General features: G+C 51.5%; 9 protein-coding genes across 9 annotated transcripts; 3 read left to right on the forward strand and 6 right to left on the reverse strand.

Moving 5' to 3' along the window:
* Positions 1-98: 98 nt before the first annotated feature.
* EDD37DRAFT_650025 (cytochrome b5-like heme/steroid binding domain-containing protein) lies at positions 99-742 on the forward strand (the record flags this gene model as incomplete). Its single annotated transcript, XM_062818198.1, has 3 exons — positions 99-208; positions 260-404; positions 464-742. The coding sequence occupies 3 exons, from the start codon at positions 99-101 to the stop codon at positions 740-742; spliced, it is 534 nt and encodes a 177-aa protein (XP_062670020.1).
* Positions 743-790: 48 nt separating this feature from the next.
* EDD37DRAFT_401040 (uncharacterized protein) lies at positions 791-3792 on the reverse strand. Its single transcript, XM_062812328.1, has 5 exons — positions 3416-3792; positions 2155-3361; positions 1867-2097; positions 1544-1815; positions 791-1458 (listed from the first exon to the last, which is right to left on the reverse strand). The coding sequence occupies exons 1-5, from the start codon at positions 3461-3463 to the stop codon at positions 1054-1056; spliced, it is 2163 nt and encodes a 720-aa protein (XP_062670021.1). The 5' UTR covers positions 3464-3792; the 3' UTR covers positions 791-1053.
* Positions 3793-4522: 730 nt separating this feature from the next.
* Positions 4523-5977, reverse strand: EDD37DRAFT_564797 (MFS transporter; the record flags this gene model as incomplete). The annotated part of the gene is made up of 1 exon (XM_062814025.1): positions 4523-5977. The coding sequence occupies one exon, from the start codon at positions 5975-5977 to the stop codon at positions 4523-4525; it is 1455 nt and encodes a 484-aa protein (XP_062670022.1).
* A 1718-nt stretch (positions 5978-7695) lies between these two features.
* EDD37DRAFT_609149 (uncharacterized protein) lies at positions 7696-8778 on the reverse strand (the record flags this gene model as incomplete). Its single annotated transcript, XM_062815111.1, has 2 exons — positions 7696-8643; positions 8719-8778. 2 exons carry the CDS (start codon positions 8776-8778, stop codon positions 7696-7698), a joined length of 1008 nt encoding a protein of 335 aa, XP_062670023.1.
* Positions 8779-9149: 371 nt separating this feature from the next.
* Positions 9150-10038, reverse strand: EDD37DRAFT_665733 (uncharacterized protein; the record flags this gene model as incomplete). The annotated part of the gene is made up of 1 exon (XM_062819257.1): positions 9150-10038. The coding sequence occupies one exon, from the start codon at positions 10036-10038 to the stop codon at positions 9409-9411; it is 630 nt and encodes a 209-aa protein (XP_062670024.1). The 3' UTR covers positions 9150-9408.
* Positions 10039-11372: 1334 nt separating this feature from the next.
* Positions 11373-12793, reverse strand: EDD37DRAFT_650030 (S-adenosyl-L-methionine-dependent methyltransferase; the record flags this gene model as incomplete). Its single annotated transcript, XM_062818199.1, has 8 exons — positions 11373-11400; positions 11452-11629; positions 11691-11947; positions 12000-12124; positions 12156-12356; positions 12407-12577; positions 12627-12729; positions 12783-12793. The coding sequence occupies 8 exons, from the start codon at positions 12791-12793 to the stop codon at positions 11373-11375; spliced, it is 1074 nt and encodes a 357-aa protein (XP_062670025.1).
* Positions 12794-17967: 5174 nt separating this feature from the next.
* On the forward strand, positions 17968-19858 carry EDD37DRAFT_401210 (Ca2+/calmodulin-dependent protein kinase). Its single transcript, XM_062812330.1, has 6 exons — positions 17968-18177; positions 18227-18307; positions 18360-18397; positions 18452-18542; positions 18599-18929; positions 18982-19858. The coding sequence occupies exons 1-6, from the start codon at positions 18120-18122 to the stop codon at positions 19643-19645; spliced, it is 1263 nt and encodes a 420-aa protein (XP_062670026.1). The 5' UTR covers positions 17968-18119; the 3' UTR covers positions 19646-19858.
* Positions 19859-19881: 23 nt separating this feature from the next.
* On the reverse strand, positions 19882-21813 carry EDD37DRAFT_401228 (T-complex protein 1 subunit zeta). Its single transcript, XM_062812331.1, has 2 exons — positions 21737-21813; positions 19882-21686 (listed from the first exon to the last, which is right to left on the reverse strand). Exons 1-2 carry the CDS (start codon positions 21741-21743, stop codon positions 20071-20073), a joined length of 1623 nt encoding a protein of 540 aa, XP_062670027.1. The 5' UTR covers positions 21744-21813; the 3' UTR covers positions 19882-20070.
* A 51-nt stretch (positions 21814-21864) lies between these two features.
* On the forward strand, positions 21865-23856 carry EDD37DRAFT_401326 (uncharacterized protein). The gene is made up of 3 exons (XM_062812334.1): positions 21865-22250; positions 22301-23420; positions 23470-23856. Exons 1-3 carry the CDS (start codon positions 22087-22089, stop codon positions 23722-23724), a joined length of 1539 nt encoding a protein of 512 aa, XP_062670028.1. The 5' UTR covers positions 21865-22086; the 3' UTR covers positions 23725-23856.

Below are 23856 nucleotides of genomic sequence, written 5' to 3' on the forward strand. Positions count from 1 at the left end.
CTATTCAGAGGCTTGCTATCACTCCGATCGCTCCATTTGATTGTCTCTGAACCGCCGAGGCACTTCCGCCCAAACGTCCCGCTCGATATCAAAGAGATATGAAGGTCTTCACAGTCGAAGATGTCAAAAAGCATGATCAGAACAGCGACCTATGGATGATAATCAATGGTCGAGTCTATGATTGCACCAATTATGCGCCTGATCATCCGTAAGAGTTGCCCTAACCGCAATGGTTTCGGGCCACTGACTTATTTGACAGTGGCGGTGCAGAGGTCCTCATGACCGTTGCCGGAGCGGATGGCACAGAAGGCTTCAATGACATTGGGCATTCTAAAGAGGCCAAGGAACAGCTGGAAGGGCTTGTCATTGGGACTGTCGAAGGTGCAAAGACGATGACAGTGGTGGTAAGACTTGCAAATCGATGCAATCACAGAACCAGAAGTACTGATGGGTACATCATTAGGAAGAGGCTCAACCTCAGGGGCAATCACAAAGTTCAAGTGCAAAATCAACAGCACCGTCAACATCAAAGGAGATACCAATGCCCACTCATCAGAACAGGCGACTAATAGTTTTGGCAATAATCATAGTGTTATTGCTTGTGTTGATTATGTATCCAATCGATCCCATAATAACCGAGATCGAAAGGCTCGAGCAGCTTGTGCGAGAACAAGACTCGATGTCCACGGTGATGAATAGGAACAGGACGGCTGGGGATAGTTTCGGCGGCCTAGGAACATGAAGGCGACCGTGGAGGAAATTGTGTGAAAGTATGAGTAGCGGCATTTCGTGGCGGCGTCAACAATGAGGTCTTTGTACGGGCTATCGGATGCCCTGAAGCCTTGATGAAGCTTTTTGGGGTTCCCTGTGGTGGCTGATCAAAGCCAAGTGGACGGACCGCACTCCGCCTGCGATGGAGCGTCTGCAAACGAAGGCTCGAATTGTGTGTCCCAACCAGGAATCGGGCTTACATGAAGTTGTCGGTAGTCCATATGGGGTCTAACAAAATCCGTGGCCCGGCACCAACCAAAATAAAAATCGAAGCATCAATGATCATCGCTCTGCTTGATACCTTGAAGTACTTTCAGCAAAGGGGCCAGGGATATAATCGCGAAAGTCGATGTTAGGGCCGAAAGGCCCAAGAGTATCCTCGATGTCGAGCGGAAAGGAGCCCCAGATCTGGGGATCGTAAAATGACAAGAAGCCGTCTGCAGATGGAGAAGTTCCAGGGTCCATGTCTAGTTGTGCAGGGAACGATTCCACTTGGTTTACGTTGATATTGCCCCTGCGTTGACCCAGCACTTGAGTTTCCGCTTCGGCTAAATCGACGAACATTTTCCCCCACCGAACGCCCAAATTTGCATCGTCGACAATTGAATCTGTCAAGGCAATGCCTGTTTTCTTGATCATTGCATAGGAGGCTTCAGCTTCCGTAAGAGAATCTGTTAATCGAACAGCCTAGATCGTTTGTTAGATAGGCGGAAAGGGCCAGGTTGATACTAGACAAGACTGGTTTGGACGAAGGGCTTGGATGCTCACACACCTTGATCAAGTAAACAACGGCGGCAAGGATGCGATAGTAGCTCCTCACGGAAATGTATGTGAGGCACTTGGTAGGACCCAGCAGATCCACGACGACCCGAAGGACAGACCTGGACCCGTCAATGATTTGAGCGATGAAATCGTCATTGCGCGAATGTGATGATTGCGTCTGAGACCGATGCTTAGTAGCTGCAGCTTGCATTGCAATGCTGTTCGTCTGCGCCCTGAGATGACCGTACTCCATTTCTAAGATGGCTCGCATCGGCTGTGGCACTGCGACCGATTAGCATGGCGGAGCAGACAGCAACCGGAGACAGTGCTAACCTTCACTTGCATCGAATTTCATTTTCCATTCTTCAAGCGTTGGGCCTAACAAGTACAACAGTCCTATATAACTCCCGTTTGCCGTGATTTCGCGGACGTGGTCGCGAGATACGAACAAGGTCTCCTGGACCTTGACGGTGAGCAAGGATATGTCTGCCCACAGACGTGTGACAGAATCTGTGTAGCTAGCCGCGTGGCCCTTCAGAGACTCAGGCACCTTCACATGAGAGCCTGTACAATATCAGTCGGTCTCGAGCGTGTCTGACGTGGAAAATAGGGGCAGCTTACCTATCCGGTTCGATGTTTGTGCTATGAAAATGAGCAACAATTGTTGTAAGCGGTATGATCGAGCATCTGTGTCTCTCATAACGAACGGTATTGGCCCGGAGTTGTTCGTCCGCTCTCGAGATGCTGTGTCGGCTCTGCTCACATCGAGTTCGGCACCCAGTGCAAAAGCAGTCCAGATCAAGGACCACGTCAGACGATCAGATCTCCACGACCAATTCTTCCAAGCAGTTGAAGTTGAGGTGGACGACGCACCCCTTCTTGGTCTGCTAAGGTCGCCCGTCAATAGTTGCAGGCTATCTCGACCAGGCGGAAAGTGAACTGTACGTGGATGCCATTCACAGATCAGGAGTAAAGCCTCGCACGTGCCGATAGTGCGAAGTTGAGAGCCAGATGAAGCATCGGCAGGCTCATCTTCAGCCCAGAACAGCCGCGTCTTGATTCGTTGTACGCATTGCCAGAGTCGTTCGTGAATGATGAACCTCCTAGACTCCGCTCCAATCCCAGGCAATGCACAGTATCTGCTGGCTATCATCAGTACAGTGGTGGCCAGAAGTGGCTCTTGTATGAGAAAATCTGCGCGGGCCTCATAATCCAAGAATCTGGCGACGGAAATTGGCGTAATGGGGTCGAGATGGTCTTGGAAAAAGTCAAGATAAATCATAGCTTCTTCCGCCGTGAACAGACCATCCTGTATGAAGATGAGCTGAGACCAGACTTCTTTTGTGGCTCTGATGACAGTGTCGTCAATTCCTAGGTTGTCACGGCCAAGTTCTCCTGCTTCGGGGTGTACACGTTCTTCCCTGATTGTTGGTAGGTTATCATTCTGCCCATCGGTGCGTGCTGCTTTCGAGTATAGGATGTCCAGGGTGTCTTGGGACGTATAGGGACCAGCTTTGAGCGCAGCTCGTTCCTGCTCTTCTGCCGGTTGCGCAGGATCGTTTGTGACAATGCTCATATCCCTGCTCATAGCAATGCGATTATGGTCGCTCGGAGTACTCTGAGTGGTTCCGTCGGTCCTTCTCTTCTTCACGGGCCGTGGCTGGTCGTAGGTATGCTCGTGGGATGGGGAATACGATCCACGCGACCCTTTGGTGCCGAAGTAGCACTCTTTTTGTTCTCGACGACATCTTGCGCATGGCGGTTCGTGAGGACGGTCCACGGAACCGAGGTCGCATTTTACCTTTCTTTGACGGCAGGAGAAACAGGCCTATGGTTTAGCAAGAGTTAGTGGAACTGTGCAATAAGTGCAGAGCCGTTGTACCTTGTAGACACGCTGATGTTGCGGGTGCAAGCCTTCCACGAGACTCATAGTCGTCGCCTGGGCAATGGCGCTCGGTGTTCATGCGTGAGGTGATCGAATACTCGAGACTTCCCTCTACCCAGGTGCCTACTTTACGGGTCGCAGGCAGAGAATACCCTGCCGACAGCCTTGGGGCGGGCTTCATAGACGTATGGATGAGGTCAATGCCAGTATTGATGATCACAGATCCAATAGTCGATCCAGCCGCATCCGATAATAACCGTCCGTGCCGTGCTTGATAAGATAAGGCAGCTAGCGAGGCTGAAGATTGCAGTCATGTGATACAAAGGATACAAAGGTTGGCCGACATGTCTTACCCCTTTTCCCTGCCGAAGCGCGGCACCCGTACCAACCTTGTAACTCGTATGCACCATAGGCATATTGACTCTGACTGCTTCTGGTCTTGACGAGTGTCCGAGGACCGATACATGAGCCATTTGTCGACGACTGACGACCTTGAAGCAGGACGAAGACGATCACGAAGAGCGGAGTTCAGAGAGGGCAGAGGGCAGAGTGCAGAGTGCTGAGCTCATTTCGTCAGAAGATCTTCCCTGACCCTCAAAAGGTTGTTTCCGACCGGGATCCTTCGAGTCGTAGAGTCCAAGCCTGCCACCGCAAAGATCAAATTCGTGGCCATGTGCGGGGTCAAGCCAGGGGCTCCGTCGATATGGTTTTCATTTTGTCTGGGCATACCACCATGTCGTCACATTCTCGGCCATGCCCAGGGATTTCCGTGAAGAGAAGGGTTCTCAGTACGGGAGCATGGTTGAGGGGCTCCCTAAATGAGGGCACTTGTTCAATTGACTGCAACCACTTTTGCCTGATCTTCCGTTGCAAGTCACATAGCAATGGGCAGAGAACAGTATTTTCGAGAAGGCTTGCATATACACATCCATTTAGGCATTGAAGAGACTGATCTGCAATTGATATATCAATGTCTTGTCAGGCTGGTATCGTGTTTATAACAGTTTCATAAAGCGCATGGCAAAACATGGCGGCCCATATAGGTCATTCCAGGACAGCTCAAAGTCAACCACGCCACACATCAATTTCAGGAAGAGCAACTGCTCACACCTTCTCAACATTGACTGATCTCCTCTTGTCCATCTCCTCGAATGTCTGCGCATCGTTGATGTCACCAATGATGGTTCCACGACGTTGGTCGGTATAGCCAATCTTGGTCTCCCGGAAGCCGTCAAGTTCTTGTCGGCAGTATGTGTTCAGGTAGATGGGGAACACGAAGGAGATGAAGAATCCACACAATGGTACACACATGGCCAAGTGGTATGAGCCGAAGTTGTCAGCCGCAAGTCCAGTCAAGGCCGGGAATAAGGCTCCACCAGAGACGGCGGCAACGATGAAAGATGAGCCTCTCTTGGTATGACGACCTAAGCCTCGGATGCTCAACGTAAATATCGTGGGAAATATACACGATTCGAAAAAGAGCACCAACGAGAGCACAGCAATACCAGCTTCTCCTTTGACTCCCATAGCACATGAGATGAAGATCATGATAGCTGTCATGAAGACCAGAAGGACAAGTCGAGGCTTGACAAACATGAACAGGCCTGCAGCGGCGAATCGTCCAATGGCGAACAGTGATTGGCCGATGGCATATCTGTCTGATGCTGCAGAAGCACTGATGCCGGCTGATTCTTGGCTGTATTTGATGAACTGAGAAGCCACAGCGACTTGTGCGCCGACATAAGTGAATTGTGCCGCAACTCCGAAGAACAGCTTGTATTGCTTGGCGAGAGGCTTTTCTTCGTAGCCAGTCAGGTCTGCGCACTGCTCAGCCTGAAGCGCCATGTCCGCATCGGTGACTTCTGGAAGGGGGCTGAAGAAGAAGACAACAGCGAGGAGGAACACGAATGCCGCAATGCCGACATATGTCCATTGTACTTTCGACAAATCGTCCGAACTGGTGTCCTTGAAAAAGACTCGGGACGCCAATAGAGGTGCGACAACAGAACCCACAGCCTGGAAGGACTGGGAGAGCTCGAGACGGAACTCAGAGAGTCTCGGGGGACCGCAGGTAGCAATATATGGGTTTGCTGACGTTTCGAGTGTGGAGAGACCGGAGCCGACGATGAACAGACTGCCACAGAAGCCGGGAAACGATTTGTAGACAGCCGATGGCCAGAACATTAGAGCTCCAACCCCATAAATGCAAAGACCAGTCATGAAAGTGACCCGGTATCCATATTTCCGAACGATCCAGCCAGAGTATGTTAAGGGGCCGATAAAGTATGCGCCGAAGTAAGAACCTTGAAGACCACCAGCTTTAGCCGCGGTGATGTTCAGAGACGTCTGAAATTTGGCGTTGAGTACGTCGAGGAGACCATATGCGAAGCCCCATAGGAAGAAGAGCACAGTGACTAAAGCGACAGGAAAGATGGACTGTTTGAGGGTCAACGCTGAAGCACCAGTAAGGCCTTTGTTGGCCACGCTCCTGCGTGCTTGATTGTCGGTCGTGCCAGCATTCGAGGGCAGTCGCTCAGTAATGGTGTCGTTCTGATCCATGTCGGAGATGACCTTGTAGAAAGCAGCAAGATCTGGGAGGTGGTGGTTGATGGTTGTAGGGGGATCGATACACGAAGGCAAGAGTGCTTGATGATGCAGATCACCTCAGATCTGAGGGGGACAAGAGGCGTTTTATAACCTTTGAAGAGCGAACATCTGATCTTTGACAGGGACACGAGATGCCTTGGAGTCTTGCCATTGAGTCCCATGCAAAAGCCCAGGCTCGAGCTTGGCCATGTTCTGCTAAGGTGTTTGATCTCCATTCGATTGCATTTCCAGTGGAGAGAGTCGTAGGATGTCGCGCATTGGGTAACATGGCTGACATGCAGGTAATTTGTCCGACGATCGTCTTGGAAGAGGTGCCTGATCCAATCAGAAGGACAGCGTAAAAAGCCAATTGATCAAAGGAAGCATCACATTCCAAGATCATATGCGAGCCTCCGTGGGGTAGAGACCAACATCGAACCATACAACCAATGCGCAGGAAGTAAAGACCGTCCCGACAATTCGAGCGAAGGAATTCAATTGGCTATCCAGCCCTAACCCATGGGGATGCGGGACACGCTTGATGTCGGCGCGGAGAAACTATTGGCCTCATGAGTTGAGTTCAGCTCCGGCCTTTCTCGAACTGGGGTTTCGCCGCACACATCCCACCTAACCCAACCTCTCCATCCATGAGCCAGCCAAATCGCATGCAGTGCTGTATACGGAGTACGACTCATCATCTGGTAGTTGTGGATCCTGCCGCCTGCTTCAGACCCTTGGCATACAGTGCCTCTTGGTGCGGGACACAATCAGAACGGCAGATTTTCTCAAGATGATTTGACCTACGGAGCCATGTTGCTGGAAGACTGATAAAGCGCGTCGTATTGACTTTGCCTGACTCTGGTCGCACACGGACGTCGCTATTTGCTTACGTTCATCTTCGAGTTCAACGGGTTGCGACCTCAATGATAGGTGGATGATCTTGCCGTGGGCAGTACCTGCCACAATGCGGCATGAGTGATCGTGAAACTGACCCCAGTGTTGGCATGGTTATGCAGGTCCAAGTTCCTGACGTGCTTCACTGAACAGTGCAGCATGTGGAGTTGGGCTTAGAAGCTGCCTAGAAGGTTGGCGAGAAGGATTGTTCCATGCTAGGCCAAGTTCGTCTGGCCTAGACCTGAAAATGAGTCTCATGGAAAAGGATTTTTCCGATGTCCTAAAAGTGTGGTATTGATTGGTCCGCGTCAATTGCCGACCGGGATCTGATATGAATGAGGTAGAGTTTGTCTGATCCATGCTGCAACGACAGCTGGAGATGACTCTTTGTCGGCCTGAGTCTCGACTTCCTGTGGCTTTTGCGACCCAAACAAATTCTCTTTGTATCCAGGATGAACCGGGGTATGCTGCAGCAACGACTTGCCGACCTAGGCGGACTGAGGGTGTCAAATGCGTGCGATTGACAAGCTTCTGCAGGATAGAGCTCCAACAGGTTCAGGGCGCAGCTTCTCGGGACCTCAATATCGGCTATCTCTTTTGTGCCAGCAGCTTCGTTTTGGCCATCCCTTTCACGGTGGACAGTCCTTGAGGAACTGGCGCAGAAGATTCGGTGAAGCACACCCAAAGTTGGTTGTGCTAGGAGCCGTACAAATTCCGCGCACTGACCGTCTCTACTACAGTAGGGCAGAGAACCGCTGGTGAAGCATGGGGTCGCTTTGCTTGAGAGGCTCATTTACTCAAGCCACAGTCTTGGACTTTTTCGACTTTCGGACCTCTCCATCCGAAGTCAACTTTCTCTTCTTGGGCTTCTCGGCGGCATCCTCTTTTGGCGGGACGAAGGCCTCTTCACGCTGATGCTGTCTTTCTTCCTTCTTCTCTCTCTGTCGCTGTAGTCTTTCTTGTTCCTCGGATCTCTTCTTGGCCTGCTTTGCGAGGAAATATTCACCACTTTCAATCTGGAGATCGATCTTGCTCTTTTCTTGTGGAGGTGGGAAGGGCGTGTACACCTTGCTGGACTTATCTGTCACCTTGAATGGCGTGCGCCTCTTGCTCAAAGTTTTCTTCTTGAATTGTGGAAGGAATCTTTCCCAACTCTCATTCTTCAAGGTCGGATCTTTGGCCAGCTCTCTTTTGATCATGAGTTCTTTGACATGGTATATCGGATGTATGTTGTCCATACAGTCTTCAACCACTCTTCGCACCTCTTTTAGTCCTTTGTAATTGCCCATGGCGCTGACGGTGTTGCCTTGCACCAGGATGTAAGTGTTTGTGAGGAGTTCCAATGCTTTCAGTGTTGAGCCGTTCGGACCCAGCAGACGTTGCCGGCGTTTGACAAATCTCTCCTTGTTTCTCACCAGATTTCGAATCTTGATGACATCGCAGGCAATATCGTCTTCGAGAATTTTGATGGCCTGCGGTGCGGGTACGCTTCGAGCCAGCAACTTGATAAGGTCTCTTGCAGCCAGAATTGCGGCAGGGTCAAACGTTTTACGCGTCGTCCGAACCTCCATCCTCCCTTCCACCAAGTCCAGCGTGCAGGCAACTCCTCTCTTTTCCAAGGCTTTGGTGATCATGGGCCAGGCTTGTTTCAGATAGACTTCTCGGTATTTTGGGAAGAGGCAGGCAAATGACGACTCCTCCAGAAAGGTACCAGCGACATTATGCTCTGGCTTGAATTCCTCAACCTGCAAAGTCGAAGGCATTAGTGGCTTGCAGCGTCGCCCACGGGCAGTGTTACATGAGGACTTTCAAAGACTCACCTTCCATTTGTCTATATCATCAGTATCCCAGGGCTTGTCCTTCTTGTGTGTGGAAGGCATGTTGCCTATGTGCGTCAAAGGTCTAGCACTTCTAGAACACTTCCGGATGTCTTTTCTGGTTGTCAGTAAAGATTTGATGCGATGCGGAGAAACAAAAGATTTGCGGCGTCGGTCGGATAAACTCCGGAGTCCAGGCGAAAAAAAGATTGGAGAGGCGAAGTTACGGTGAAAGTGATCGAGATTAATTGCTTCGGCCTCTCCTCACGTCGTCTCCGCAAAATCCACGGTCACACATGGACGCCAACATTTAGGAGGCCTTCACTTTTGATTCGAGTATCTATGTGCTACCTCCCAGGTATTTTGATATGCTACCAAGCGCTTTCTCTGGACCACCAACCTCAGACTCTCCTTCGAACGGGTACACCTTGTATCTACACTCGTTGCCCGTCCGCAGCGTCGTAGGCTCAAGGTCGGCATTAGTGCGTTTGCTGTCTGACTTGATGTCGTTTGCCCTTAGTCTTCTTCGCCTTTGCCACATTCTCACGACCAGATCCCTCCTCGAGGAGCCTATTCATCAAGAGCGGAAGATCATGCCCATCAAGTATATACCGACAACCCATGATCAAGCTGTGCTGCATCTTGAAGCTGTTGTATGAGTTTGGTAGTCCTCCCAGAAGATATTCGGCCACCTCATGATCGGGGTAGACCCCATCGAAATCCAGGAGATCCTCGCGAGTCTCTAAGACCTTGTTGACGTAAGTACCAACGTTCACAATTGAAGTTCCTGAGAGTCGTATCTTTTCGCTCCTGGAACAAGTCCACGTAAGCATCACTCTCAGATGGCTTGTATGTTTCCTGCAGGAATTTGTAGGCTTCGACTGGGTCGTCCTTGTTCCGAATCAACGCGGCGATGAACGGGCTCACAGCACTCTCGATAAGAGCGCGAGCCGCTTCGATCGTCTTCTGACCTTCCTTATACTCATTGTGGTCGTGCTGGAACCGAGCGAAAGCAGTGTTGTCTCGCAGGACGATCGAGGTCGGAGAGGCCGTGGTGGCACCAGAAGCTGAAGTTGACTGGAGGCTGAGATGCCTATGCTCGCTAATGACCCTGATGTCATCCTTGTCTTCCGTCGAAATTGTTACAGTTTGTGGTTTGTATTTCTCATCGTCCGGATCGGGCTCAGTGAGGATTGGCTTGTATTTTCCGATGAGGAGATCCCAGACATCCTTGTCCTTCGCGCTGCGGATGAAGGTATGATGCCAGTCGACAAAGTTGCTGGAGCTTACCAGCCACACGATTCCGGTGTTGGTGTCAGACATCGCGCTAGTTACCTAGCTGCCTGATCGAGCTAGCTAGTGTTCGGAAGAGGATGCGCACCCTCGCATCGGCTGTAGCGTTCTTTGCGCAAGAAAAGGATACACGGCGGTCGCTTATTAGGTTTCTTGTAGAGAATTCAATCCCAGTCGATCATCGGAAGAGACAGTGGAAGTGCAAGAGTATGGACAAGCATGAGAGTCCTTGACAAGTCCTCGTGCAGTGAACCGGAGATTCAACCTCACCGCCTGCGATTACTGCCTCTCTAGTATTAACTCATGACGTGATCTGTGAAGCCAACTCCGCCGTGAGTGAAGCGAAACAGTCTATAATGGCTCCTGTGGGCGGAGGATCGAGAAAGCGACGGGGCTGGAGATCTAGGGGTGTCTCGAAGACGAATTTAGGGATTGCATTTCGTGGAGCCATGACTGGCGCATTGAGCGTCTCTATTCCGACCCGTGAAGCGTGTCTGTACCGCGCTTCATGACCTGGCAAAGCTATCCATCCTGATCGTTGGTTCAGAAGCAAAGTATGTATGAGCGAATAGGCATTGCCGTACCTAGGTATGCATTGTGTAAACAAGTAGTATATCATCAAGGTGTCATCCCTGAAGACAAACAATGGTTCACCAATCATGGACGTTGGGTACCCAACAAGACCATCAAGGCATTTGAGTCAACCACCTAGATATCAGGTCAAACCCTAGTGTCTGGCACTTGACAAGCTTCATCTTGGGCGCAATAGCAATATTTTCAAGACTGAAAGTACGAAGACGACGAGAAAGTGCGACATACCAATATATGCGTCGTCCGCGAGATCAGTTCCTACCAACATCAAAGTCTCTTCGTCAAATGTTGCTCTACTTCTGCTCGTCCACCCTTCCTCACTTGTTAGAGCACTTGTGACCGTTCTTCGACCAACAGTCGCCTATAAGATATCCTTGCCAAAACGTCTCGTACCGTCTGCGCAATTCCCTTCACAAGAGATATGTCCCCCAAGATTTTGACCAGTCCCCTATCTTCTGAGGAACGGGATTCGCCTGAGTTGCGATCGAGGGCTCGGGTATGTGGAAGATGTGCGCCAGGGGCACATGCCTCAAAGAGGGGGATCTCTTATAATGACTTGCAGGACCCGTCTAAGTGGACGTTCGAAACCGTCCCAATTGTAACCTCTTTTCCTCACGTTAGAGCTCTCCGCTGGCCGAATACCACACACGTACCGCCTACACTCGTACGACCATGCTCTCGAAGCGGGCTGTCATTGCCACAGGGACGAAGGATTGCTCGGCAATGTTGAATGAGGAAGTAGGAACATGAGGAGGAGTAGATCATAGAATTGATCAAGGCTTTCTGCCGAAGAACGTGTGTCTGCCAACAAAGTCAGCGTGTTCACTGACCTTCGTGTAAGGAAGAAAGTACAGTCTGAGATATGGTTTGGCCTGGATGTTACCAAGTTCAGAGGATGCCGCGTCAACCAGTTCGTTGAACTCATCAATGGTACGAAACTGCCGATGTGTCACAGGATACAATGCCAGCGCATGCAGAGTCTCTTTCATGTTGGATAGATTTGCTTGGCCAATGGATCGGCCGTGCGAATCTGTCGTAGCGAAATCAAATCAGCTCGGAACCCATGCAGCCAGTCTCCATCGACGACATACCTGTTGGCCAAGGACATGTGGGAATGTCGCGAACGTCAGCACTCACATCGACGAAGCCTGCCATCCGCATCCAGGCCTCGCAATCTTCTGTTACTCTGCCCCTTTTCCTGCCTTGTGGACGACTAGATGCGCCCAAGGATTGAGCATGCAGTTGGCTCCATACTCGGAGTGCTTGTAATGCATCGCTGTTTCCGGTGGCGGAGCGAAAAGTGAAGTCCCATTCGGTCACCTGAACCCAGCCATTTCTCTTCAGCAGACTATGTCCTTTCGTCAGCTTGCCACGTTACAAGACTCGAAAGGAGCATTTACCGATATATGTCTCGGAAATAGTTTGGCCAGCGTGATGATGCTATGCCGTCAGCCACGAAGCGGGAATGTATGAGGTCGAAGCTCTCCGACTCTGCGAAATCGAGGCGATCGTTGAGATTGGCGATCTGTCAACTCGTCAGCATGTCCGTTGCCAACGCCATCTTCAGTCGGCTGGATCTTCAGCAATGACGCTTGTGGGAAGCGCCTGAACAGAACGAGTCCTTGAGGAGGACCGACCGGTGCTGTCAGGTCGCCTCCACAGCGTATGTAGATGATGATGGGGCGAAGTACCTGGAGGTCCATGTTTTCCAGCTGATCTGGCGGCGCCATGAGGGGGGAGATGTCGACACCGGTCACCTGAGCAGGTGAGCATTCTATTTCAAACAGTCTGCATGCAGGACACTGACGCTACAGTCTGGGTCGTACTCTGCCAAATCATACGCCCAGTTGCCTGTCCCAAAGGCACAGTCCAGTACTGACTCTGGTTCACCAATGAAATCCGGGTGCAAGAGGTTATGCCAGTCACGATATATCCATTTCAGCATCTCGTGCTGGTCTCTCAATCGGGTCTCTTCTTCCTGTAAGCCTCGGTCAGTGGGAATATACATGTTGTGATGGTTGACTGACGAGGTCGACTGGGGCGAGATATATTTCGTGTCGGAGAGAATAATCTTGGAAGTCTCGGTCGCAGTATGTAATCTTTCGGTCAAACTGGTCTTCGTTGGAAGAGCTGTACAGCAGCAGTCAGCGTCCGATCCAGCAATTGCGCTAATTGCTACAGACCCAGTAGCCATGAGAGTCGAGGCTGCGAGCCTTATACAAGAGGCGACAAGGTTCTTCAGAGCCTTGAAATTGCATTCACCCGCTACCTAGGACAACTCCAAAAGCTCTTATAGCATTCCAGGACCGTTAGCTGGTGCCGAATTCTGCCGACGAGGCGAAATGCTCCTGCCGTTCGGCTTCACCAGTACAACCGCTTGGAAGAGTAATTCAAGCCTTCCAGGAGGAAATAACATGGCAACTGGAGGGAAGAAGGGTCAATAGAGCTAATCTTGCTCAATGCTTCAGTGCGTTGCCAGCGTGGCAACCGCATTGGGACAATGAACTCAATTCTGCGGTGTGCTAATAAGACGCTTTAGAATCGGGCAATACACAGAAGAGCAAGTGGAGAACAACTTGACAAGTCTTGACAAGTCTTGACAAGTCTTGACAAGTCTTGACAAGTCTTGACAAGTCTTGACAAGTCCACAAACCCACAAACCCACAGGTATGGCTCCGACCGAGACCCTTTACGCAGGTAACCCAAAAAAAGGGCTTCAGATTAAATCTTCAATGCAGATGCACGGCGATGATCTCGAAACCTAGGTGTCAGGAGAAGGGATGGCCCAGGACCGCCCCTTTTGGGCGTGCAGCAACAAATGATGCGCCTATTGCATCATTCAGTATGGCTGAATGCAGGCTCGCTTAGCTCTGGGGTCGCACGACATGGACGCGCGCATTGCTACCACTCTGCACCCAGCCGCCCGGGATGACAGCGCATAAGTTCCATTGACCCGGGGGTCTGGCACCCATTCAGCGTTCATCTAATGCTGTTGGGCATAGTCCAGGGAAGACAAGACAGTCTGACAGTCCTGCCTTGCCAATTTGCATCTGGCGCAATGAGGAGTGCGACTGGGCAACAGTCTTTTTGGTGGACGTATCCATGGGACCTGCCCGTATTGGCCATGTGGCGGGCCGCAGACACCGCTGATGCCCGCCGGCGGGTTCGTCGACCAAGTTCGATGATTTGGGCTCCAAAAGCCTAAAGGTTATCTCAGTATAGCCGGACCATCGAAAAAGCTGGGATGAACAATATTAGGTTTGGCTTACCAGCGACAAAGTTGCACTTCGTTGCCAATGACCTCGGACAGTGGAGTGTGAGCCGGGAAGCAGACTGGACCACGTCAGAATTGGTGTTGCTACCGGACCATGGACTAGGGGAGCCGGTCGCTGTGGTATAGCAGGAAGTTCACCTGGAGAAACGAATAGCTTTTCTGCGCACTTCTTTTCCGGAGTACACCGATCCAGCCAGGCCACAGTGTGACGCTACTGTGTACAGGACATCCTGCAATGCCCATATTAGCCGGCCAGCACTCAATGCATGTTTTCGTGCCAGCGGTGTTGGTGGAGCTGCAAAGCAGTCAGCGGTCAGCAAAAGTTTGTTACTTTGCATCCACTGCTGACAGCAGGTAAAGGGCCGACGATGCGAGAGTCAAATCACCGAAGCACATACTGTATTGTGTTCTCAGATTCTGCCACGAAACTTTTGAGGGTTCCAGTCTCTCTGGGCTGAGTGATTCCACCTAAAGACTGCAGCGGGGCTGATTAATGCCACACAGTAAGCTGTTTTGGTTCCTTCCAATCCTCTCAGACATCTTACGAGAAGGTCGCACCATGACTTGCCATCATAATGCCCCTGGCGGCGGCAAGGTGGAATGCACTACGGCAAGTGCCGGAAGGCAGCTTCCTCTGTGGACTCTGATGCTCGGCTGTTTGACGGCAATTCCAGCTTGTTGGATTGTCGCTCCACTCTGTTCCATCCTTTCTTTGCAGAAAGCAAACCGGTGACAGACGAAAATGCTGCCAGTCCCTGCTGGCCGAAAAGCATGGGCCCAGGAAAGCTTCGGTCAGGGTTACTAAACTTCCTCCTACAGCAACGGTGACCCAACACCATGCGTGACTGCGTCAGTGTGTCACAAGTCGCAGAAACCAACCGCGAGGTCGTCAAAAACTCTCGTAAACGTGGCGAACATGTCCGATCTGATGACGAAGGTCTTGAAGTTTGATTGCAAACGGGTCGCGCCGCCAGGGGCTTTTCCCGTTCGTGACTCGTGGAAGCCCACATTGGGTATTGTGATGCGGACTAATAATCCCACGGACTCAAGCTAGACTTACCTGGAACCATGCCAGGTCGCCGAGTACGAGTACCAACCTCCTGGGAAGATCACTACGCGGATACTCCATTACCGATTCCCTAATCGAGATGATGAATTTGACGCCCAGATCCGTGTGTGATGTCACCTGAAGGAAAAACCCTTGTTGTCCAGTCGCGATACGAGAAAAAGCGCATGCTAGGGTTTTCCAGTTTTCGGATTGGAGGCCGACGTGGCTTGATTTCTCTTCCTTCTGGCTTCTGCAAACCGGATAAAGTTCTGGTCGACAGCTCAACCAGATTATGGCTCGTATCAGAGTATGCAGGAATCCCGCTTGGGAAAAGTCAAGGTTTCATTGCAGGTTGTTGATCGCCAACGTCGCTTGGAGGATGCGACACCAACATGGGACCTGCAATGATGACAGGCCATCCTGTCCATTTGTTACTAATGGCATTCGCCCTTCACATCCGACACGTACAGGGGCAGTCGTCAGCTCAGGCATTCTCAATGTCCGCGGCCTCCAGGCCTCTTTCTGGACATCATCCGCATGGCAACCCAGAAGCTGCATGATCACTGCATCTGGTCGGTCGATAATTTTTCATGCACCGGGCAAGAATTTGAGCAACTTAAAAGTTCACACCTAGCCCGGCTGAAAGGAAAGGCGACTCGCTTGTGAGTCGTGACAGTACGTGAATTTTGCCTCATGCACTATTGATTGGGTGCTATCTCGGTAAGTCTCCGCCACTAAACGACATCGTGCCGCTTGGTGGCATGGCGTGAACCCAACGGTCAACGTTGTTTACTCCATCAGTGCTCCGTACACAGATTGCGACCCGACAGCGTGGTACGCGCTATGCCAGCCAGGGATACCGTTACATGCTGGCTGCCGGGGCCAATTTAGCCGGAGTGTTTCATTTCCAGCCTCGCGTTTTCCACCCTTTCTCAGGCTGTCAGCAACGAGGCTCCTGGCCCGAACCAGTCTCATTCACCCAAGACTTTTAGTCAACGACTGGCGAATATCCGGTTTTGGCAACTGCAGAAATCCGCCTCGTTCGGAATTTACCGTGCCGTCCTGCCATGTGCTAGTTCTATTCAAGACCTCAGCGGGCGAGTTGAACACGAAAACGAAGGTTCCTGTGAGCAGACTTCCACATAATGCACCACGGTTGAAGGTTTTGCAGCTCTGCGAGTCAAGCCACTTTGGAGCTGGAGCGCAAATTGTGTTCGGTGGCAGTACAGTGAGTAACCATCTGATTGTCTGGTCTGGTCCAGACACGAAACCCTGTTCGAAAGCTGGCAGCTCCATGTCTGCTCGGCGCCGCGGGTACCGCAGTGATTGTTCTACATGCGTGTCAGACTTCCTTAAAGCTGAGGGTGGGAATTCTCTGGGGAGTTGTTGAACCGTTGGCTGCCAGATGTTTCGACATACAGTGTGAGGTGCGTGCACCCGTGGGTGTTCTCGGTACTGCATTTGACTTTTCGGCCACATACGTATTTGTTCCATGTGTCTGCATGGCAAGGTTCGGTCCTATAAAGTCAGTCTATAACCGCCACGCTGCGCTACTTATGGAGCCTCCTGCGATTCATAACCCCCTGAACAGGGATATAGAGAAACTCAAAGGACCGAACGAAACCACATCAATACGAGACCGGCGGCGTTCTACTCCGTGGTGTGCGGGTTCGACTCCGATACTATCCAAGAAGCTGGCAGTATCAAACAGTCGCTCCCAGCTGGTTTCCGGTGGTGAGCAAATACTGAGGGGCAGCAATCCAAGAAAGGCTACAAAACAACTCAATGAGGAAGACCTCCGGTGTAGGTCAGTAAGGTGAAGCACTGTGAGCCGATTCCTTTCCGACAAAGATGCCCGGTGTCTCCCATCTTGGTGTCCGGTCACTAAGTGTCTGGCTTCAAGAGAGGATTCACCCTTATCGCGGAACATCCAACACCGAACGATTGACATATCACAGGATTGCCTTTATCAATTCCTGGGTTGATGGCAGTGTCAAGACTTTTGACGGTAAGTAGCCACCACGTAGCCGCTGTCAGGGTTTGGTGAGAGAGACCTGCAACATGCTATCATGACCCCGGATTGATCGATAGATAGCTACTGTCCGGAACGGCCGACGCCTCACGTATACTTCAAAGTCCTTGCCACTCTGCCGCGTGTCCTCTCAACTCTTGTTTGCACCTCCACAGAAAGTGTGCAAGAAATGATTACTTTCTGCGCACCATATTTCCAAATTTACCATGCTGATGGCTCTGGAAAATTCGGCTATGGATCGTGGAATCAACAGGTTGTCATCCCGTCCGTCACATCGTCGTCTGTCTCTTTCGAGAAGCAGCTTCAGCGTCGACCCATCGGCAACCATTGAATCCTGTAGGGCTACCCTCCTCTCTGAAGCCGATATCCCGTGGTCTACGACGGGTCAAGGACGACTGGGTCATCATCTAGGCTTCATGATCGAAGACGTGCTCCAGAGTCAGTCGTCCGGGATACTCTCAGGTGGCCAGAACGAACAATTCAAACTATTGCAATCGTCTGTTTCCGGGCTCTCCTCGTCTTGGAAGGGTCTTCTTCTTTCATAGCTTGAACATGCACTGTTTGCTAGAAGTAGGATCAAGGGATCGTCCTTAGCATTTTCTAACCAACGATAATAAAGGGTGTCTTTAACCCATATTCGCATCAAAGGTGCCTAGCAAGCCTACCTTGTTCTTGATACTATGGCTCAGACAGTTGTGATGTTGATAGTAGGAGGTTGCGCCTGACAGTGGTTAATTACCTACATTACCTAGGTACCTTCTGGTGGAAGCTGAAAAAGCAGCATGAGCACCATCCCCATCTATTTCGAGGTCCGGGGAGGAGAGGGCAAGAGGGGCACATCTATGCAGCACTTACCAAGTAATCCATTGGAGAGACTGCAGTACGCAGCATGTAAGCCGTCTGACACTCACCATCTCAGCTGAATTAAACAACTACGGTTAATACTTCTACGGTCCGAGCCTAGAGCAATAAGCTGAAGAGGTCACCTACCTCGTTTTCCTTCCAGAGCAGGATCAACGACCAGAACAGCCTTCATTTTCCTCCTCGCGACCCCTCCTTCGGCCGACGTCCGAACCCTTTGACAAAGCCTTACTCATACTCCTACCGCGACAACTGCTGAAGTCGTTGATACAGTCTTCGCGCCTGGCGCAAATACTTTCTTTATCATGGCTTCGCAGGGCGGGGCACAGAAACCCCAGGTCCAACCATGTCGCTACAAAACAGGTGCAGTCAATTGCAACACCATGGGAGGCTATTTGCTGACCTGGGGCAGGAAAAACACTGGGCGCAGGCTCTTATTCGGTCGTGAAAGAATGCGTACACATAGATACAGGGAGATACTATGCCGCCAAAGGTTGGAACACACAAAGATATGGAAGATGAACCCAAGTCTGATCAGCGCGCAGTTATCAACAAACGACTCATGGCTGGACGTGAGCACATGGTGCGTTTGATGTTGTCGTCGCAAGAATGAATCACTCTGACGACTAATCGACAGGTGCGCAACGAGATCGCCGTCCTCAAAAGGGTGTCAGTGGGTCACCGCAATATCCTGACGTTGGTCGATTACTTTGAGACCATGAACAATTGTACGCTGCGCGGCGGGACTATAAACCTCATTGCACACTCTGACCCGGCGCTACAGTATATCTCGTGACAGATCTTGCTCTTGGAGGAGAACTATTCGATCGCATCTGTCGAAAAGGCTCCTACTACGAATCCGACGCGGCCGATCTCATTCGTGCGACCTTGTCAGCAGTCGCATACCTGCATGACCATGGCATTGTCCATCGAGATCTCAAACCCGAGAACTTACTGTTCCGTACACCAGAAGACAACGCTGACCTCCTTATCGCGGACTTCGGCTTGTCGAGGATCATGGATGAGGAACAATTCCACGTCTTGACTACTACGTGCGGAACACCCGGGTACATGGCGCCGGAGATCTTCAAGAAGACAGGCCATGGCAAACCAGTGTATGTGCATGAGAATCAGAACCTGGTTTATGGGCTGACATGTTGCACGCAGAGATATTTGGGCCATCGGTGTCATCACCTACTTCCTCCTTTGCGGCTACACTCCGTTCGACCGAGACAGCAATCTCGAGGAAATGCAAGCAATCCTTGCCGCAGACTACTCCTTCACGCCCGTCGAGTACTGGCGCAACGTATCCGAGACTGCACGGGACTTTATCAAGCGATGCCTGACCATCGATCCCCGCGCCCGCATGACGTCCCACCAAGCGCTCCAACACCCGTGGATCAAGCCGCAAGATCCTACCAGCCCGGGAAAAACAAACGGGGACGGCCAGGATCTGCTGCCGACGGTCAAGAAGAACTTCAACGCCCGTAGGACGCTGCACAAGGCCATCGACACGGTTCGCGCAATCAACAAGCTTCGTGAGGGCGGCGGACTCATGGCAGGCCATATGGATGGAGCGATGAGCGTGGACCCGAAGCCCAAGGCCGAAATGGTCAATGGAAGCAAAGTGATCAATGATCAGGGTCAGCAAATTTCCGGTGACGAAGCTAGGGGAGCCCATGCTTCTGACCATGGTGATAACGGCCACGACCCCGATGCGATGGAGATTGATTCGCGGGGCCACGGACGTGGACAAACCCAGGAACAGATCCAGAGGCAGCAGCAGAAAATCGCTGATACCGTGAGTGGGCTGTGGGGCAGTAAACGATAGATTTGTCCAGTGGCAATGGACTTGGTGATATATGTCGAGAGAGTACATTCACAGCAAAAGGAGCCTTTCCTCTTGTATCTGAGCTGAAGTGGTGCACGACACGGCGTTCGACGGGTCAGAGGCTGGATGGAGATGATATCCTCGTGAAGGGCGCTGGGCTGCGACTGCGCAAAGTTCACGTGCCTCGCATGATACCTGAGTACGACCAAAGGACTGACTCCTGATGGTATTCAGAACATGGAGTCATGGCATCAAGATGGGTATTTTACAGGCTCAATGATCTATACCAGTTGATTTTCTCCTCGTCAAAAGTCATACCCATGATACACATTTCCGGGACGCCGTGGCTCATGCAGGAGACTACTCCACATCGGCTTCTTTCCCCTTTCACGCAGTACAGTTTTTCTAAACCTCTAAGCTGTTTCTTACTCCTGCTCGATGCCTGGCGCAGTTTGCCTGCCCATCTGGCGAGCCTTCAATAACTCGTCGCACAAGAGCAGGTTGCTTGCGATGCCCTGGCTGCTGGCAATGCTATTCCTGAGCACGCGGAAGCTGTCGTACACGCCTTCCTGAACAGGATCCATGGGTTCGCCGGTCACCAGGTCCAGCCCGACGACATTGCCCTCAGCATGGTCGTCCTGCAGCGCCGCAATCGCGTCCTGCACGTCGTGTCCGCTGTTGGCAGCGAGAGTCTTGGGGATGATGAGCAGTGCGTCTGCGAAGGCGGCGACACCCCATTTGGCTTTACCCTTGACGGATTTCCGCACGGCTTCGGACGACAGATGTGCCGCGGCGGCGATCTGAAATGATCCGGCGCCAGGGACAACGGAGCCATCCACGATGGCATTGTATACGCTGCGCAGACCGTCGCGGACCGCATCTGTGACTTGGGTGATGGTGTGCTGGTTGGGGCCCTTGATCAATAGTGTTACCGACTTGGGGTCTTTGACTTCTTCGACGAATGTGTATTTCTCTTCTCCCAGGGTGTGCTCGTAGACCAGGCCGGCCCAGCCAAGGACTGAGGCGTCGAGGTCGTCGACGCTGTTCTGGGCTTGTCCGCCGCAAACGAGTTGAAGACGTTCCATATTTCGACGCTTGGCTCGGCGGAGTGCAAGGATGCCATTTTTGACCAGCACATCGAGGGACAGCGGATCGATGCCTTTCTGGTTGATGACAACAAAGGACTTCTTGGGATCGGAGCCGCAGACCTCATTCTTGAGGGCGATGACCTTCTTGAGCTTTTCGTCGACAAATCGCCGCTCGGAGGCTACTAGTTTGTCACGCTGCTCTGCGCTGCTGTAGTAGAAGCCGGAGTTGATTTCGGACTTCTCATATTCGAGAGAGACGTTGAGGGTCAAGATGTAGGCGTTCTCTAGGCGTTTGGGCATGTCGGGATGGCGCGCGCCGTGGTCGAGGACGAGACCACGGATAAGTTGTGTGTCGGAAGCGAGTTTGTGCTGAAGTTTCATGATCTCGATCATGTGAAGGTCGGGTTTGCTTGGTGGTCGGTGAATGGAGAGAACGGCGTCGACTATGGAAGGGGTGAGTTGCTCTGCAAGAGTGCGGTTGATCTTGGTAGATAATGAGGTTCGTGCGATCGATAGGAGGAGGTCTCTGTCAATTTCGCGTGTGATCTTGAATTCATCGAGGAATTTGAGGGTCTCTGTCTTTGCGACCTCGAAGCCGTCTGTGATGACTCGCGGATGTAAGCCTTCTTGGATGTATCTATCTGCTTGCTTGAGCAGTTCGCCAATCATGAGCACCACTGAGGTCGTCCCATCTCCCGTTATGTCGTCTTGGGCGGTAGCCGCACGGGCAATGAGGGTTGCGGTGGGGTTCTGTATGGACATCTCTTTCAATAGCACAGCACCGTCTTTCGTGAGTTTGATCTGCCCGGAGCCATCGACCAGCATTTTGATCGTGCCCGACGGACCCAGATTGGATCTGAGGACATCTTGTAGGCCTTCACCTGCGCTGATGTTGATCTTCAGGGCCTCTCCGCGGCGACGACTCTCCGCCTTAGGGTTCAAGAGTTGCGTTGCTGGACTTCTGTTAGACTGGGGGTTATCGACATATGAGTAGAAGACATACCTGACATCTTGATGCACACTCGTTGAAGAAGAATCGTGGACTGGCATTGTTGTCGGTGCCTTGAGCCTTCCTCAAGCGGTAACTTTTGATGCCAAGCCTCGAGTTACCCCGATTTTTGGAATTTCTGCAAAGGTTGGAAAAAGTTCTACGAGACGGTACTACAACTTCTTTTACAGTCAACATAAGTATTATTTGCATATATTTCGACTGCTACGAAATACTCGACTTGCGGTAGGCTCGACTTCAGGTCGACGTTGGTCTCGCGCAAGCAGTTTGCGCCTCCTCACCCGACTAGGTAGTTGTGCGGCTTGCATCCAGACGACCTATCGTTACGATCGAGCACTTTAGCTATGGCGGACTACCTTCTCCATGAGGGTCCAATGGGCTACTCGCTCTTCAAGGTCGCCCTCCAGGCCGATACTGTGGGCAACCGGCTCAAGGAGGTCCAAGATAGTGTGCAAGACCTTTCGCGGTTCGGCAAAATGGTGGACCTTGTCAGCTTTCTGCCATTCGAGTATGCGCACCTGCTCTGGGGCTGGATGCGCAATCGCTGACCATCAATAGGAGCGGAAAGCAAGCCCTTGAAGAGCTTCACGATATTTCTGAAGGCATTGCGTCGGACTACCTCAAATCCTTCCTCGAACTGAACCTGCCTAAGGCTGGGAAGAAGAACAAAGTGACGTTGGGCGTTTCGGACAAGATTTTGGCCAACAGTATCAAGAGCGCATTCCCAAACCTCGAGTGTGAGACTGGCGACACTAGTGAGGTCGTCCAGGACATGCTCAGAGGAATTAGGATGCACTCTGAGAAACTGCTCAAGCAACTGCGCGAAGGCGACACTGGCACTGCTCAACTCGGTCTCGGTCACGCTTACTCCAGAGCCAAGGTCAAGTTCTCCGTGCAGAAGAACGACAATCACATCATCCAAGCCATTGCCATCTTGGACCAACTTGACAAGGCCGTCAACACCTTCTCCATGCGCGTTCGCGAGTGGTATTCATGGCATTTCCCAGAGCTTGTCAAGATCGTCTCGGATAACCACAAATACGCAAAAGTTGCCCTGTTTGTCAAGGACAAGATGACGTTGTCGGAAGACAGCCTGCATGAGCTTGCAGCCGTTGTTGATGACGACGAGGACATTGCGCGAAGCATAATCGACGCTGCAAAGACCAGTATGGGACAGGAGATCTCTGTCTCGGACATGGAAAATGTCACGCTGTTCGCAGCGCGAGTGGTCAGCCTTGCACAATACCGGAAAACCCTCTACAGCTATCTCGTCTCTAAGATGGGCGTGGTTGCTCCCAATCTGGCAGCCTTGATCGGAGAAGTCGTCGGAGCACGACTCATTTCTCATGCTGGTAGTCTCACAAACTTGTCAAAATACCCAGCTTCGACGGTCCAGATACTTGGCGCCGAGAAGGCTCTCTTCCGTGCCTTGAAGACAAAAGGGAACACGCCCAAATACGGCCTCCTGTATCACTCATCCTTCATTGGTCGTGCAGGCCAGAAGAACAAGGGCAGAATATCTCGGTTCCTTGCCAACAAATGCTCCATTGCTTCCCGCATTGACAATTTCTCGGAGAGTCCTTCTACAGTCTTTGGCCAAGCATTGAAGAAGCAGGTCGAAGAGCGCCTGGAGTTCTACTCGTCCGGGACGCAGCCCACGAAAAATGAAGTTGCTATGGTAGGTCTGATTTCTCTGCTATATTGAGTCCTCTAACATTTTCTTGCAGAAAGATGCCATGGACAAGGTCCTCGCAGACATGGATGTTGATGAGCCCGCCAAGGCGGATGAGGAGATGTTCGATGTAGAGCCGACACCTGTGCAAAGACAAGAAAAGAAAGACAAGGAGGGGAAAGAGAAGAAGAAAGACAAGAAGCGCAAGTCAGAAGGTGACGCTGTTCTGGAGAAGAAGAAGAAGCGGAAGTCGATGGATACCGACGGTGAGGTGGAAAGCAAGAAAAAGAAGAAGAGGAAGTCCGAGTAATGGGCTCGACGTTGATGATGTGCATGGCGTTGGCGGTTGCGATTGGTGTCTTTACTACAACTGCATCAAATGAGGCATTTGTCAATTGTGATGTATGAACATAATTTCCTTCTATCTCTTGCGTTCGTTCGC

The sequence above is a fragment of the Exophiala viscosa genome (genome assembly GCF_022695815.1).
Source record: "Exophiala viscosa unplaced genomic scaffold EDD37scaffold_5, whole genome shotgun sequence".
Classification (NCBI taxonomy): Eukaryota; Fungi; Ascomycota; class Eurotiomycetes; order Chaetothyriales; family Herpotrichiellaceae; genus Exophiala; species Exophiala viscosa.